Source organism: Lepeophtheirus salmonis, chromosome 2 (assembly GCF_016086655.4).
Source record: "Lepeophtheirus salmonis chromosome 2, UVic_Lsal_1.4, whole genome shotgun sequence".
NCBI classification, from domain to species: domain Eukaryota; kingdom Metazoa; phylum Arthropoda; class Copepoda; order Siphonostomatoida; family Caligidae; genus Lepeophtheirus; species Lepeophtheirus salmonis.
In genome coordinates, this window is record NC_052132.2 from 38,341,651 (window position 1) to 38,360,155 (window position 18,505).

General features: G+C 31.5%; 1 protein-coding gene across 1 annotated transcript; it reads right to left on the minus strand.

Annotated features, from left to right (window-relative positions):
- Positions 1–3,002: 3,002 nt before the first annotated feature.
- On the minus strand, positions 3,003–13,419 carry LOC121113779 (uncharacterized). The gene is made up of 5 exons (XM_040707641.2): positions 13,019–13,419; positions 7,042–7,197; positions 4,331–5,885; positions 4,055–4,273; positions 3,003–3,992 (listed from the first exon to the last, which is right to left on the minus strand). The coding sequence occupies exons 1-5, from the start codon at positions 13,048–13,050 to the stop codon at positions 3,339–3,341; spliced, it is 2,616 nt and encodes an 871-aa protein (XP_040563575.1). The 5' UTR covers positions 13,051–13,419; the 3' UTR covers positions 3,003–3,338.
- Between the last annotated feature and the right edge of the window lie 5,086 nt (positions 13,420–18,505).

Consider the following 18,505-nt stretch of genomic DNA (forward strand, 5'->3'; position numbering starts at 1 on the left):
AAACTAAAAATAACTAATGTGATGTCTTGGCTACCCTAATCATCGATGTAGCCCCCTTGGCAGCAATCATGGCTTCCAGGTAGTCGAGGATGGCTTTGTATCGCTTGCAGATTTATCCCTCAGACATGACATACCAGTGCTGGTTCCTCTTGAGGTTGTTGATATTTGGGTGACGGTCAGTGCAGGCCTTGGACTCAACAAGCACTCAAAAAGTAAAGTCCAATGCGTTGGCATATGGTGAGTAGGGGGGCACATTTTCTTTGGCCGGAAAGACAAGTTGTCCTCCAACCACTTCTGGGCCTTTCTGGACGTGTGTGCAGGGACTCCATCCTGCTAGAACACAACGTTCATGTCTGGATAGTTTGTCTGGACGCATGGTAACAACTTCTCCTCCATTGGTTTCTTACCTGCGTCCAAAAGTGTGCGGACCGAAATTTGTTGGTCACGTTCAGATAGCATTTTCTCCCCTTATAAGAAACTTAGGAAGATTTAGTTTTTTTTGTGTTTTTTTTTCATTTTTCAGTTTTTTTTAGTATTTGACCCAACTGCACTCACAAAAACTTTGATTTAGGTAGCAAAAACGAAGTGTAAATATTTTTTCACCCACCTGGTAAGAATAAAGTGTAATCACAAGTATGTTATACTGCTCTTCATGAAAGATGGAGAGTAATGCTGAGGATTTGTTTAGGAGTTATAAATGTAAGTTCTTGTTGGACTCAGAGTATAAAGTGAGAATTAAAAACGTAGTAATTGATGTCTTTGGCCCTGTTTGATACTGAGTTGCACAAATGTTTATTTCCTTCATCTGTTCATAGCTAATTTATTGAAGAGTATAGAATTAACATTTAAAACAATTATTTCCCAAAAGTTTTACAAGATTTAATAATTATTTTGCTGATATTAACGTACTAAATATGCTTTACATTGCCATCCATGACCCGACGGATTTGGAATCCTCAAAGAAAAGGCCGAGTATCACACTGTAGAAGATATAAAAATTGTTCGTAATTATTCAGCCTCCAGTGGTTGATAACTTGTTTTCGCAATAAGGGCTTTGGCATTAGACATAGCAAAATCCAATGCCTTAATATTATACTCTTGACTCAGTTTTTGTTGTAGTTTTTTTATTATTATGATTTGTAGTTGTTTTACTCGTCATTTCTATTTATATTTGTTTTATTACATCTGATCATATTTTATTAATTGGCGGAATTTTTTTATTGCTGTGTATCAGGATGTACTGAATGGTTCTTCGGGAGGGGAATAATTTTAAACTAAAGTGTTTAATTATGTTACGTATGTCTCAATTCCTCTACCTCTGAAGAAAAAAAAATTATACATAGAAACGTCGATTGGTAAATTTCACTATTAATAACCTCAAATAATCTTAAAATTGTGAGGGTTACCACGTTAATTTTTGGGGATTTTTTCCATACCGAAGTGCATACGATTTACAGCCTTAGTCATAGTTACTATCTATTTGGTTGAAACTAATTAAAATGTTATTGTTGTAAGAAATATTCACACTTTGATTGGAATGATAGCCCATCTTCCCTGATATCTGTGATTCCTTATATCACAATTATTTGAAAAATGTGATTTAGAAAATATATAAAATCAAATTTATATTAATCGGACACTAGCTTTTCTATTTTGTTACATTTCTGAATGTGAAAACTGGATAATACTAGAGAATTAACATTTCCCTTAAAAAAATAAAGAATAAACCCTAAAATTAGGTGCTGGTTCTAAAATTTTTCTTTGAAGAGTTTTAAATACTGTTTTTTCCTAATCAAAATATTGACTTTTTCATGTATTTTATTATTACCTCTTTTTTAAAATTATGTATTAGTAGGCAAAGTTTGTCTGGATGGATGTTTGGAGGGCGTAAAATTATTTGTGATCACTAAAGATAACAATTTATCAACGAGTGTGTATAGTTCATGCTTACGGTCTCATATTTATACATACTTTTTAAAGCTGGTTGTAAAGCTCAGCACGTCATTTTAAAAAAGAAAATCAATAGGGAGCTAATTCTTCCAAACTATGGTCATATTGTTGTGAATATTTCTTGAGAATTGTTCACAGCTTAAATAAGCTAATAGGGCATAAGCAATTTTTTTTTTGTTAATATTATTTACAAGGTCTGTAGCTTGTTGTTTTTAACCAGTTATTTTTTTTAAATTGCACATGCTGAGAATAATCTTCACAGTACCCTTTTTGTCTTAAAACATACTCCTATATTAGTTCATAAATAATATCATCATTCAGGGAGTTGTATAATTGGCCGCTAGACGGTGACACTCTCTGTCCCTTTATTTACAAACTAATATTAGTAAACAACACTCATGCCCCATTGGGGTTCAATCAATCAACGCTTAGGGTACTGATAAGGGAATCGTCGGCTGACAACATAATAAGATGTACAGGGTTGGGTAGCACTTGAGGGGTTAATTTAGAACTTTAATAAAAATATTGTGCGGGATCCTTTTGTATAAGTCGCCCTTTACGATGGTCCTAGCAGCCATGAAAAAGTCGTTCGCTAAGTGATTCATCGATTTGATGGGATCTTCCTTGATCGGGACAGGAACTCCGGATGACTCTTTAAATTGTAGCCTCCACTTCCTGCTTTTCTGGAGGGTCTTCTCCATCATTCTTCACCTTGGTCACCTTGAAAACCAGGCTCCTGGAGATATTCATAATGTGCATCATCCTCACTACCTCAACTTCAGCATCAAGGAGATCTTGGCGTTTTGCTCAATCATGATGACGAAACATTTATTCAAATATTGATAAAAAAATCCCCATTTTGCTACACAACCATGGAAATTTGTATGTTTGTGCAGGTAATGCAGGGACAAGTTTTAAAATGTTTTTGAACACCATTAACATTAGTTCGTCCGCATTATTAAATGCTTATTTATGGTCATTTCTAATTAGGTCTTATTTTTGGAATAGATAAAAATGTTTTATGCAGTCATAAAATCATTACTTTACACAACTGGTTCTTGAGTATGTTTTATTATTGAGCTTCAAATTAATAAAAAAGAGCTGTCATTTTGTAAATGGACTACCAATTTTTAATAAAATTGTACAAATGATTGTTTTATGGATTTTATCCATCGTAAGAAATAATAACATAATTATTTTTTAATAAATACATATTTATATCCTTTCAATAAAAAATTTAATTAACATTATGATTGATTGTTGAACTGTCTATGATCTAAAGAAGATTCGCTTTTATCCATCTTGAACGATAAAATTACATCAGTTGAGGAGTTTCTTTGGCAAAAAAGTATACTTTTTTAGAGTATGTTTTTTTTTTTTTGTAAATTTTATAAATCCTCTGGTTTTGGCTTCACGTATCGACCAATGGAAGTAATTAATCCTGTAGGGTTATGTCTTAAAACATAGAGGAATTGTCTTTCAAAACGAATTATATACGTTTTATTATCTTCATGGCTCTGTGCTTCCATCTTTGTTGCTCCTTTTATGAGATGGTTTAGAGAAACATTACTAAATTCATAGAAAGCCGAGAGCTTTAGGTCCCTTCCTCCATTTATTCCCATAAAATTTGCCTCCTTCCCAAAGATCTCTGTTGATCCCATGTGGGAAAATGTGGTATTTAGATTCACTAAAGAGCTTTCTTTAAGGGCTGGAATATATATATGAGCCCTTTCCAAAGGAACAAATCTCTTTAAGAGGTTATTCCATCCCTTCAAATTTAATTTAGACTCAAGTGTAGAGAGTCCGCCAACCTTAAACTCTGAGGACTTTCCAGGAAGGATCAGAATCAAGCTGAGATCTAGTGGCATTTTAAGAGGGATTTGAATAGAGGTTGCATCGAGTTCAGGATCATAGCCTGCTTGGATTTTTCCATGCAGGGTTAATCCCCTTGTAGGAACGAGTCTTCGTCCAAATGATGGAAGATTTATGAAATTAATTTCCGCTGGTTGAACGACATCAAAGTGGCTTTCATTCAATCGGCACTAAAAATTAAAGGAGATGAGTGATTTAAATGCTGCATCCATAAAATAAAGATGTCACTTACTTTAAAATAACTTGCACCCATAACAGCCATGGGAGTATCTGAATCGATTTGATAATCCTCAAGGAGATTCTCAAATTTATCGTTACTTAGGTCTTGAAAAAGCTTATTAACTCTTTCTTTAAATTCTTCTGAGACTCTTTCAAATTCCACTTGATCGGCATGTCCATTATAAAAGTATTGGATCCTTGATTTGTAAAATTCTATAAATGGATCTTCTTTCTAAAAATCAAATCAGGATAAGAATCTAGTTATTATGTAAGTAAAAATTATTCCTACTTGGTCAACTAATAGCTGTTTAACAAATCCAGCTGATCCTGATGTCATGATGGAATCCATGAGCTGTTTGTATAAAAGATGTGGATTGAAGGATATCATTTCGTCCAAATGTAAAAGTTCATTCATTTGCCAGGATGACATTCCTCTAGCTCCAAGAAATATCATGGAGAGTGTGCTAATTGCAGACAAGGGAGAGAAAATCACATTCTTATTATGACTATTCTTTTGTCTCATACTCGAGTAGAGAGACAAACTCAATTCATTGTTGATTTCAATAAAGTGCTTCATGTTACGATCCAGACCCACAGTGGATCGAAGCAATCCTAAATTTCCTTTAGGGGGATTTGGGATATCTTTAATTTCATCATGACCGGAGGGGTGGTGATGTTCATGATGTCCCTCCCCATGATGATCACCATGTCCCTCACCGTGATGATCACCATGTTCGCCGGAGGTTTGATGACCTTGATTATGGTGAGACTCTTTATGGGGATGATGATCCTGGCTTCCCACCTCCCCTTTTTGTTTGGAAGGATGATGATCTTCATGTTCATGGGTTGAATGAGAAGGGGAATGTTCCACGTGATCGTGATTTGAATGAGAATCATCTGGGGTTGAATCATGAACTTTTGTACTCTCAGCCTCCAGAGGTGGATCCTCTCCTTGATCATCCTCATCATCATAGTATACGATAGGAACTAACACACTCTCATTGCCTAAGGATATCATGTGAATGGAAGAGCTCCCATCCTCCTCGTCATAAGGAAAAGCTTCTTCAAGGGACAGAAAGTCCTGGAATACTTTATTTCTGTAAACTTGTGGATGCACAGGGAAATAAGGGACATCATCATCATTGAATGAACTTGTCCTAGAAACTGGCTCTGATAGTCCGTGCTCTAAATCAGCCAATTGATGTTGCTTTGAAAAATCAACCCAAGGATGCTCGTAATCGCTCAAACCATGATAGCGTTCTTCGTAGAGTTTGAAGTCTCCAGCCTTGGATTCAAAGGTGCCCAATGTTGGAGTCAATCTAGTTGTAGTTAATGGTGTTGTCATTGTAGGGGAGACTGTTGATGCAAGAGTGGACGGTCCATCGTCATCAAATCCGGAAATACTAATTTGATTAGAAATAACAATCTCATTTGAATTGTGACTCTTGGCATTTTCTATGATGTTTTGAATTTTATTCAAAACATCAGCAACATCTTTTTTGGTCGCATTTCGAGATGGATAGACGGGTTTTTTGGTTGTACTTGTTGTGACAGGAGATGGGGACGTACTTCCATTACTTTTTTGATCCTTATTCCCGATAAGCCATCCTCGTGTTTTTAGTCCTTGAATTTGAGTTTGTTGGAGTAATATGCTTTGAATATCGTGGATTGAAAGTTTCTCACGCACCAAATCTCCTTTATCATCGTATAAATAGAAATAGAACTTGGGTTCCATGACCACAGCACTCGAGGCGTTATTATTGTTGAGTCGATACTCATCCTCATAATGCCGCTTCATGAATTCCGGATCATGGTCCTTAACAGTAGACACGGATGTAACAACGCTAAGAGGGGTGAAATTTATTATATTACAATTTAATTATACTAATGTTGATAGATCACTAAGATGTGAAAATTGCCTAAATCCTAGGGCATACTTTTTTTTTAAAGTATATGCTGGTAACCTACAAGTATGAACGTATTCAAAAAATACTTTTTTGAACTGTGATAGCGTTTCCCCCTTGCTTTAAGATGTGGGAAGGTCGAAAATTAACTTTTTAGGAATCAAAATATGTTCTATATCCTGCCTCATTGGCCATAAATATTTTCAAAAATGCAATTTTTGATGATTTTGAGTAGTTTTTGGACAAAAAGTATATATGAAACACGCAATTGAATGTCAAAAAAGTCATGAAACTGAAATATCATTATTTTTGAATAATAAATTTTATATATTTTATTATCAAATTGCCCAGTACAATGATGGTAAGGAGAAAAAGCTAGGTGCACTGACGGTAGGACTAAAAATATCAAAATACCAATGTAGTTTCTACTTATTTTTCTTTATGGTTTAAATTTTTTATAAAAATAGGAAATTGAGATGAGTATACAATCTTTCGAAAATATTAATAATTTGTTCCCACAAGATGTATAAATACAAGTGAAAATAAGATTGATACATGTGAGTATACATTTTAAGTACTGATATCCGCACACTTGGCTTTTTAACTTTACCTTCATTGTACTAGGGAGTTTTGGTGGTTAGATGATAAAATATATAAAAAGGATTATTCAAAAGTAATTATATATTAGAGTCATGTCTTTTTTGACATTCAATCACGTGTTTCATCTATACATTTTGTCCAAAAACTACTCAAAATCAACAAAAATGGCGTTGTTGAAAATCTTGAAGGGAAATGAGGCAGGATATAAGACATACTTAGATCCCTAAAAATATATTTACGTACTTCTCACATCTTAAAGAATGGAAAAATATTCGTAAACATATCAAAATTTAAAAAGTATATTTTTGAATAGGTCACTCTTGAATTGGTGCTCTTGTTAGTTATATCTCCCTATGCGTCATGCGTATCAGCGAGCAAGGAGCAGTTTTTATAGTGATCTGTATGAGCAGATATTAAAGTTCCCAACGTATACCTTTCTTTTTGATTTACAAAAACGAGGATTTAGACAATTTTCACATCTCTATGGATCACTTACCTTGCCCCAATGATTTGTTTGGGACGTCTGGATGTTCTGATGTACGGCTTATGGTATTTTGAATGTATGTCAATATGGGATGCCGGGACTACATCCTTTGTGTGCCAAACCAAATGATAAGAGGATACACTCAATGATAAGAAACTGAAGTAAATCCTAGTTTGAATCAAGAAAATAGAAAATAATACAAGTACATGTAAAAAAGTTGTAAGTTGTTAATTGTACACAAGTAACAAATCGTATCAAATATATCTTATTTTATTATAACATTCGTTATTTTCAGCCTATAATGCTCGTCTGATTTTTTGAAATTTAATTATTGTTGTTTTTTATGAATAAAAACGTTTATTTTAATTGAGTTTATTGAGCTTTTGGTTATAACAAAAATAGATTATTTTCTTAATATAACACCTGGAAAATTAAATTTGTAATTTTTTGGGGGAAAATATTTGGTGTTAGCACTTTTTTGATGAGGTAATATGTTTGCTATGGAAGTTTTTTTATGATCCATTTAGAAATTGCATCCATGAAGTTTGTAAGCCAAAAAAATGTCATAACGGCTATAATCAATTATTTTAAAATACATTTTATAAACTAAAAAACTATTTAGTCAAACCATCATTTCATTTTGAGCCATTAAAATTACTTATTGAGGAGTAATTGAACCGTGAAACATTGAATATTATCTAATATGTCTAAGAATACTTAAGAATATGTAACGTCCCCTCCAATCAAAATCAAAAATTACACCCTTTATATTGACGTCACTTCAGTTGTAGATCGGTTGAGATACTAATTTTCCCTCCATATTTTTGACAAATAAACAAAATATACTAGTTCTTAATTGAGCGTGTAGCTCTATGGAAACTAGAGAAATTATTCTCTTGAACTTAATGTGTGTAGATTCGATACTCGGTCGCTCCTAGCGAAAGATATATATACGTATAGTGATGAACATTGTTTGCATAATGGGCACGTTAGAAAAAAATAACTGAAAATCAACTTGATTACGCTGACAATTTGAAGAATGTTTCGAAAGAGATCCGCTACAATCAGCTGTGAAAAGGCAAGAAGGAAATAAATATGGGCATTTGCAAGAATTACACCGATTTCGATCCCCAATTCTACTCTGAGTCCAATAAAGGACTTACAATAATTATAACTCTACATACAATCCTCAAGGTTACGCTCTGTCTATTAAGAGCACTGAGGAATGTTTATTCAGGTTATGAATATAATTTAATTAGTAGAAATTAAATAATAATGGCAACTGCTAAGGATAAGAAAATTCCAAAAAAAGAGAAAGAAAAAAATGGGCCAGCTACAAGAATCACAGGATTTACATCACTAGATATATACAAACATACATATGTGTTGTGTTGGTCCTTATTTATTTGGTCTAGTCCATTTCACCAGTCCTTAGAATTTTTCCTAAAAATGTCGATGGCTTATTAAATTAAATATGAGATATTTCTTAAAAGGATTCCCCATATCTTGCAAAAAAAAAATCCTGTTTCCATTATAATATTCATACTAAGATATATAATTAATTCAATAATTTAAAAAAGAAAAATCACACCTTTAAGGACCAACAAGTGGGACCGGATGGGACTAGACTGAACCGTGATCTTCGGTTCTTAAGATAGGACCGACACAACATAAACTTCAAAGACCATTCCTAGGTCAGATGAAGTAACTTTAATACACCAATGTTTACTTATACTTCATCAGTGCAACTCCATCTGACCAATAAAAAGAACATAAAAAATTGTATTAGCTCCAACTTCTATGTCTTATTACACTTTATTAAATTAAAAGATCAGTCCTATTCATTACTAAATAGTAATTGATGATATAATCTCTTCATTTAAATCTATTAAAATTAGGACCGTTCCTTAACTAGAACAACTGAAATGACGTAATTACTGACTATCAATGTTATTAAAAATCTAATAACATTGCTAACTACGCCCTTTCAGCTATTCAGCCTAATCACTTTCGAAGAGACCAAGGTTAATAGAAATACAAGTTTAGGCTATCATGTAATATTGATATACCATTGATATATCGTACCAACTACAGGGCAAGACAGGCAGATTGGACAGAACCCTCAAGCAATCATAGTCTATGATGTCACTATTGCTATAGTTTTCAATTTGATGAGTCGTACCGACTGCCGGGTAAGAAAGACAAAACATGTAAACCCTCATACACTATGACGTCAGTATTAAAAAGTGTGGTGGAAGTCAAACATCACTCGTACACGTGTTATGGTATAACATGGTATTTCTATTAAACTTGGAGGGAGAAAAGATATCTTAATTTCAATGTAAGATGAGTGTGGCTGGAACGTATATATAGCTAGGAGTGAAGAAAATAAAAGTTGAATGAGGACCGATCCAACACTAGATGTATACCAAATTGTTTATCTAATGTTTAGGTTGCAGCTTATACAAGCTGTGTGTACAAGTTATAGAATTTATATTTTGAACTATACGTATCATGAATAAAATGAGCTGAATTATTTCTGACTATTTATATATATAAGACTATAATTTAAGAGAAAGTAATCTTTAAAACTATAAAAAAAAATGAATAAATAGTTGTTCTACATTCAAACATGTCTACACATATAGAAACGACGGTTAACAACGGTGCTTAAATAAATACGTAAATATTAGAATCATGGCTGGCTGTAAAAGATACAAAGTCTTGAAAGGATTTTGAAACGTCATTCCTAACGTGTGTGTTAGGCACAACTGGAAAGAACCTCGTGATATCATCATACCACTGCAAAATCACTCATATGAAAAATAACAGTTCCACATAAAATTCCATACCTATTTATTTCTACTACCAAAGAAAAGTGAGGGAATGTTATTCAATCCACAAAGTCAAGAATGAAAACACATGAAAAATATTTACGGAATATTATTGTAGTAGGTAATTAGAGCAAGATGTTAACAAGGAGGTTCCTTGTTGTAGCACCACATACATATATATGTATGTAGTGCGTGACACGCTTACAACAGGTGACCGTTAGACCAGGCTTGACTGTATATATTAGACTGGTTCTTAAATTTGTTTTTGATGGGATGGAGGTACATAGTCCAAAAGGGTTTATATTGGTAAATAGATCACTGTTTACAAGGGCGTCCGCAGAATTATATATATATACTTATTTGTATTTCAAAATTCCATAATTGCCTTTGTTTTCTTTCCCGGTACTCTAACACAAGGAATATAATTTAGCTTTCCTGAAACAATACATTATGCTAAGCGGAGGCAATAAGGGACATCTACTTTTTTCGTCATTTTTTTAATAAGTAATAGTCCTTTTAGAAAAAAGTTATTTTAACACTTTTGAAAGATTGGTTGTTTATCTAAAATATTTATTTTTGAAAAATCCTGTAATTTGGCTTATATTGACTATTATTTTGGTAAAAAGGTTTTTCTATCAATAATGAAATTTAGAAACTTCATGTGGGATTTGCGCAACTTATAAACAAGGACCAATGCTACACTTTCCACTTTTTACTCTTTTTTTACCCAAAAGAATATTCTTGGACTATATGCTTCCAACATTTGGGGAAAAACGAATTAAGGAGCCAGTCTAATATATGTATATACAATATGTTATACACGTCTATAATGTTTGTTGAACAAATAAATAATGTGTGGTTAAATCATTGAGATAATAATAACTATTATTAGTAGCATTAGAGACAATTACAAAGGAATAACCCTGATCAGAAGAAGGTCAACCTCTTCCTTTGATTCAAGGTATTTGTGTATAAATATACATATGATATATGTAGGAATTAAGTAGACTTTGATGAGCTTCCATATTGTAAATAATGCACACTGGATGACCTCGAAGGTATGGTTAACCTTTTAGCATTTAAGGATGGTTAACATGCTGTTAAGGACATACTCTATAAAGATGCAAATGAGGTGATTTTTATTATTATAATCAAATTATAAAATATTTGTGGTTAGTTCACAGAAAAACAAGCTTGAAGAAAAGGTATGAAAAGGAGAGATACTTCATTTGCTTTTTACATCTGATAATATCAGGACCTTACCTCTATTGCATCAGAGGCAAAATTAAAAAATCAGTAGGTGTTCAAAAATTTAAAAAAATTGGATTAATAATTAGCAAATACCTTTATTAAATTTCAAAATCCATTGCTATTCACAGATACTTAAATTTTTTCGGAAATAAATTTCAAATATTAATTTTTCTAGAAAAAGAAAATCAAAAATCCATAGCTATTTACAGAAAAAGAAATTTTTTGGAAAAAAATTTCGAATACTAAATTTTTTCGAACAAATTTCAAAAATCCACAGCTATTAACAAAAAAAATCTGATATTAAATTTATAGAAAAAATATTCAAAAATCTGCAGTTATTCACAAAAAAAAATAAAGAAATTAAATGTCAAATATTATTTTTTTTTTTTTAATTCAAAAATCCACAACTATTCACAAAAAATTGCTGCATAATTTTCTCGAATAATTTTTTTTTAAAAAAAGAAATCTTTCAAAAAAAAATTTTACCCCTTTTTCAACTTAAATTTTTTAATCCTCACCAAAAAAAAATCTAGCAAAACGCAAAAATTCCTTAATTGGGGGGGGGGCTACACCCCGTTTCTCTCACCCACTGTACATCTTGGAATCTTTTCTCATAAATGAAGCTTAAAAAATACCCAAAATCGGAGGGTAGTAGTTGGCGAATTACTCCCAAATGTGCTAATTATTATTCAACAATTCTACGTAATTGTTTTCAGCTTAACTAACAAGAGTTCATTCAAAATAACCAATAAACGCTCAGAACACGATAAAGGGGATGAAATGACAGAAAAATCCACAAATGACAAAATAATTCAGTGTACATTTTTATGTTAGTAAACTGTGATACACTTACAACCACATATTTCGATGAATTATAGACCTTATATTATGAGTTGACATACCCAAAAAAGAAAACTTACTATAGTTAAGAACCTTCATAAAATGTATAAGGATTTGGTATATTATATTATCTCTTAAAAATAGACTCAATTATTATTAATCTTAAGGAACGACTTAGTTAATAGACAATGCGCTTGGAAGAAATTATTCTCTAGAACTCAATGTGCAGGTCCACAGGGTGTAGGCTGGAGGGGCCCAAAAAAAAAAAAAAAATAATAATTAAGGAATTTTTGTCTTTTACTATAAATTTTAATTTCTTGTGAATAGCTGTTGATTTTTGAATTTTTTTTTCCAAAAAAATTAATACTTTAAATTTAATTTTTTAAATTTTTTCCAAAAGAATTAATTTTTGCTGTATAACTATGGATTTTGAAATTTTTTAGAAAAAAATTAAATTTAAGAGAATAACCATGGATTATCGAAATTGTTTTCCGAAAAATTTGATTTTTTGTGAATAACTGTAGATCTTTTAATTTTCTTTAGAAAAAAATTAATATTTGAAATATTTTTTCAAAAAAATTGAATTTTTGTTTTGGTTTAATTTAATATTTGAAATGTTATTTAAAAAAATATTTAATATTTGAAAAAAAATTTCAGAAAATTTAATTTTTGAAATTTTTTTCCAAAAATTCATTTTTTTTTTTTTTCAGAATAAATTACGAAAAACCAAAACCCTCCCCAAAAAAATTTATATATAATCCTGCAGATGTCTAGTTCAAAATGAGTAATTACAATACAATATTGCTTACTTAAAATTTAAGTAAGCACTAATATATATATATATATACCATTCATTCATTGTAATGATACATTTTTCCTACTTTAAATGTATTTTGCAGCGCTTCCAAAGTATTTAATAAAACAATCAAGACTCAATTTTAAAAAAAAATCATCGTAGGTTGCTTTTGTGTTGATATCTCATAAGAATACAAAAATTTCATGTATTTGTATAAAATATATATTTGACAATATTTAATATTGGAATAAAATAGAAATCTACTTACCAAACCTTTGTGAACCACAAGCTGGCTTGCATTTTATTGATATTTTATATTTTTTTTATGGGAAGTCGTACTTGAAGCCTTTTTTTTTATTTCATGAAATAAATATCCTATATGTCGAAATATATTTTTTCACATAAATTCCATTTTCCTCTTAATTGTACAAAAACAGTTATGAAGGTGTCTGGAATGGATGTGGGTATTTAATTCCTTCTGTACTCCTTCTGAAAGAAGTGAACCAATATGAATTGTTTGATGGCTGTGTGTAGTAGGGACTAGGGGCGCTGATGTTAAAAAAGAAACTAAATAACTACTATATAAAAATTATATGAACATATTATATCGGTGTGTGTGTGTATGTAATTCAATGTTCCACGCCTTGAGTTCTACTTACTAATCCACATAAACGGAATATCATATGCGTATCGCGCAGCATGACTTTTTCACGGCTTGAAATGATTAGGTTCGTATATATATATATATATACTGTATAAAATAAATGTTCATATATTGTCTTTAATGTGTTTTTACGGCTAACCTTTCCCAGAGAAGAAAAAGTCATCATCATTTTGAAGTACTGAGAAATTTTCCAAATAGGTATCTTGAAGCGATTGAAACTTCCTCGATATTGATGTATAAAAATTAGAGGTTGTTTTCGTGAGTGAGTAGAAATAGTGAGTTCAATAAATGTGAAAAAATTTTAAAGCCTCAGACGCGTAAATATAAAAAAAGTATATAGAAGTGGGGATCCAAAACTTGAAGTAGAATGACTAAATTACACAAAAAGGGGATTTTTATGGAATCAAGAAAAGACCACTCAAAACTAATAAAATGTCGGTCCTTATTTAGAAACAAGGACCGTGGTTCAGTCCAATTCGGTATCATCCAGTCCAGTCCCACTTGTCGGTCCTTAAAGAAGGTAAAATCGATCCCTCGTGACGTCAATGAGAATGTTTTTCCTTTTTTAATTATTCCGTTATATAATACCTAGAATAGATTATTTAACTAAGTAACAATATGAGATATTCCTATAATAATGAAAAAATCATATTCTTTGCAAGATATGAGCAATAACCTTAATACATATTTCTGAGGATGGGCAACTGGCGGCCCAGGGCAGCACACGGTCATCGACCTCACTCAGTGTGGCTCGCACATGAGGTACATAAAATCCAAAGAGAGAAACACCAATAGAACCGGTTATAAGGCTGGACTGGAACAAATAAAAGGCCGACACAACACTACTCAAAACCAATTCGTGATATCTTTAAATATCACAATATTTAACTATTTTTTATGTAATATGTCACCCTTCACATGCAATAACTGCATTGTCTCGCCTGCAAACAGATTGGCAGCTCTTGATGATGAAGGCCGTGTCCATGGTGCATCACGCTATCATGATAGGGGCTCGTAGCGAATCCAAATTTGGATGAGAGGTACGGCAGACATTCTTCTCCAAGACACATTGAATTTGCAAAAGACCATAGAGTTAAAGTTAGGGCTGGAAGAAGCTTCATGGATACAGGCCAGAAGTCAGCCATATATCCTGCAGAAGTTTCGGAATTCTTGGCTGTATGGGGCTGAGATGGGCTTCTTTATGTCGTAGGTAGTGTTCATAGAAGGAGATGCAGCCTGTGTTGAATTTTTTGTTGTATCTCCGACATTTTTACACTTAGAGACATGGGATAGAAACAAAACTTGTTTAGTTTCAGCTGTCGTTTGATTGCATAATAAAACTTCGTCATTAAAAATAACAGAGATAAAATTATAATTAAATACTACTTCAAGTTTTGGGTCACCGCTCTGTGTATTGTTAACATATCTGCTTACAGAGATCACCATACATATGCAAGTTAATTTTTCTCTAGGAAATAAGGCGGAGTTCCCTCATCAAAATAAAAATTTACAATGTAGCTGTCGATTTTTCTACTTCTTTTAAATTAATCAGTGTTCCGAATGTTTAATACTTGTATTTGAATTAGCTCTTGTGAGCAATTTCCAACAATAAACAATAATAGCTCCCTAGTTTGGAAGAATTGGCTAACTACCAGCTGATTTCGGCGTTTTTTTTCTTTCATTTTGACAGTCCCGTTTTCGGGTTATTATTTTTCTCTCCCTGTACAAAAAAAATTCTGGAGAAGACAGTAAAAATTCGAATTCGGGTATATTTTTTATAGAATGAAATTCGAGGATCTTGTTATCTTCATTCATGAAACTAAAATTCGGCGTTCTTTCTATGATTTGTCGCCACTAAAAATGTGCAGACCACTTATTTTAGCTATGTAATACAAGGAGCTTACAAATGAAATATAATTTTGAACCAATCATTTAGATTGGGTGATTTTTGAAATCCTTGGAAATGCATAGATCCATCTAGTAACATAATCAATAACATACCATACACTTTGATAAGATGTAGGTATTTAAAGAATGAAAATGCTCAAAATTTTGAAAAAGTTACAAGGATTTATTGGTAATAAGTCTTAAAATCGGCAAGAATCGGTCTTTTTATGTAGGTTTAATTTTAAGGGCTCAGGGGTCCAGATAAAACATTTTTTTTATTTATTTTTATTTTAGAGCCTTTTAAAAAACTCACATTTGATTCAGAGCCATATTCGCCCCCTGAAAGAACCATGCCCACCCTCATTTATAGAAAGTGAAAAGACTATTCAGTAATGCTATCAATATATGTATACCTACTCGTATTGGCCAACCAAGAATAAATAGACTCCTGAGCAGAGAGAGGAATATTTTTTTTTAAATTTAAATTTCAAATTATTTGTAACTAATTCTAATCATAATTATGATTGATATATCTATGTATTTTCTTCACTAATCAGTAGAAAGTTAAACATTGAAGAAAGTACGTCATTTTTTGTTAGTTAATCTAATTCCTTTTCTATATCATAACAAATCAGTATTGAAATCGTCCATACAGATCATATCGGAATTGGCCAATAATTAAGATAATGCGTGCTAAACTTTGGGGTATACAACATAGGACGGATCTAAGAAGTTTATTGTTAATAATGGATATTTTTTATCAAAAAGAAGAAAATTACTATTTTATCATCTTGACTTAATAAATTGAATATTTTTACAAAAAAAAAAAATAATCGAAATTCCCAATTTTACTTTTCATTTTTCATAATTAAAGCAAATAATTAATAGATATATCAGGGACTCAGTTAGAATTGTTTTATATTTAGTCAATCTATGGAGTCATTTGTCAGTGTCCATTTAACAAATACAAAAATTTAAACAACAGACTTACAACTTTGAAGTAAAAATTATAAAAATGTGTTGTAATGAAAGATTATTTCAATCCTCAAATAAAATCTTTGGGCCCCGCACTTTATGAGGACAGTTTTGTATCTATATATTTTCTTCTTCCATACAGTCCTAAAATAGAGTATATGGAGACACCAGTTTATAGAAATACCTCAACTAGTTCGAACTCTTGGTAATATTGTGTTATGTATTTCATATTTCCTTTCATGTTCTTATCTTCTTGTATTTTCTTTTATGTATTAAAGTACTGTATTTTACGTAGTATAAATAGTCGTGTATTTTGTAAATAAATTAGAGTAGGTTTTGTATTATAAAGAATACACATGATCTTATAAATAAGTGTTATATTATTCCTCCACGTGATTTCTTCTCCTCATGTCTCTCGGTCATCCTGGATCTCTCCAACTATAAATAAGTTTGTGTCTCTCCCTCGTCAAGACACAACATACGAACAATACGAACATATTATATTGTTACTTAGTTATATAATCTATTTTGTTATATAAGAGAATAATTAAATAGCGAAAAAACAACCTTTATTGACGTCAGGAGGGATCGATTTTACCTTCATTAAGGACCAACAAGTGGGACTGGACCCGACTGGGCACGGTCCTTGGTCCTAAAATAGGACCGACACAACACTTGATTATTTTATCTTTCTTCCTACAGATTAGCCCAATTCTTTCTTTTTAGAAAAATTTGCGATTCAATCTATCAATTCTATTGAATATCTAAATATCTTTAGGATCAGTATAAAAATTAGCTCAAATTAGCAAAGAATCTTACATTAAGTGAAGTGTTCACTACTATTTCTACATATTTTGTTCAAAGATGGCTGGAAAAGCCTTACTTAAAAGCATTTTAATTCACATTATCGTCATAATTATAAAAATATTATCTCCTTTATTTAAGGTTTTTTGGCACTTGGCAAAGATTTGTCCATAAAACTGCCTCCACAGAGTCTGCTGAGAGACTTTATGGATAAAGTGATTTGATTAATTATCCTCATAAAGTCCGCCTACCAAAATCTTTAAGAAAGTAAACGAAATTTTTACCCTTCCTTTTCAATATATTAGATTATTATCTTTTTGGATTATACCGGATGCAACGTCAATTTTTATAATGCATGGCAATCAAGCTGTAGCCGTAGAAGCGGATGGGGCGTGATTTCATTATAGAGGCATGATTCAAAAGTTTTCTTGGAAAGATATTTAGTCGCATTCATGCGTTGGAGTAGTGAGGAACGTGCACTTCCCGTCGAAAATAAATAATTGCAATTTAGTCCTGAGCTGTTGTTGTTTTTTTGGTTTTTTTTTGAGAGATGTATGAAAATCAGTTGATTGCTTTAATTTTTAATATACAAAAAACGATTTTTTCAATTCACTTTCATAATTGGGAAATTAAGAAAGTTCTTTGAACGCGGATCACTCCATGGATAATGATGTTGGAGAGCTAAAATTGATGCCATCAGATTTGTTGTAATGCAGAAATTCTAAATTGATGTGTTTTATGAAAAACAGGTAATTAAAATGCTCCGAAAAAATTAACATTTTTAACAACCTTTGTGAAATTGCCAACAATTAATTATTTAAACTACTCATTATCTACAACTTAATTTAAGATATGTTGCCAATTAAATTTTGCATATTTTTTGTAATAAATAATCGTCCCTCCATATCTTCTCTATAAACAGTTATTTAAAGAGAAACAAAAAGTTAAAAAATCATTTGGTAATAATCGATTTTTTTCCTTTTTTTATATTTTTTCAACAGGCAACTCATTTAACTCACGAGTAAAATATAAATTTAGACTGTATTTTTTTTCGTCAACTTACTTTTTAATCATTGTAATGGTTGACTGGTTGAACTCAAATTACCTCTTGTTAAGCAGTTGTGAGCAATTCCCTAATTAAATAAATGAATAATACCTAATTCCGACTATTCACTGATTTGGAATATTTTTATTCCTATTTAATTTTTTGAGAAAAGATTGTAGAATAAAATTAAAATAACGACATGCGACATATATCCTTCGGAAAAGCTTTGATTTAAGTACGAAATATTACATTTCTAAGTTTTTTTGATAAACGAAACAATTATCAAATCTATGTATTGCATCATATTTTTTTATTTTTTTGCCCTCAAGATACAGTTTCTCCTTCAAATTATCCCTGTTCAAGTCGATAAAGTCCTTTGA

Bases quoted from the DNA above. Each gene is read 5' to 3' on its own strand.
- LOC121113779 (XM_040707641.2), bottom strand. From the start codon at position 13,050: ATGCAAGCCAGCTTGTGGTTCACAAAGGTTTG. The intron at 5,886-7,041 runs GTAAGTGATCCA...CACCCCTCTTAG, and splicing joins AAACAAATCATTGGGGCAAG to CGTTGTTACATCCGTGTCTA. The intron at 3,993-4,054 runs GTAAGTGACATC...TTTAATTTTTAG, and splicing joins TGGGTGCAAGTTATTTTAAA to TGCCGATTGAATGAAAGCCA.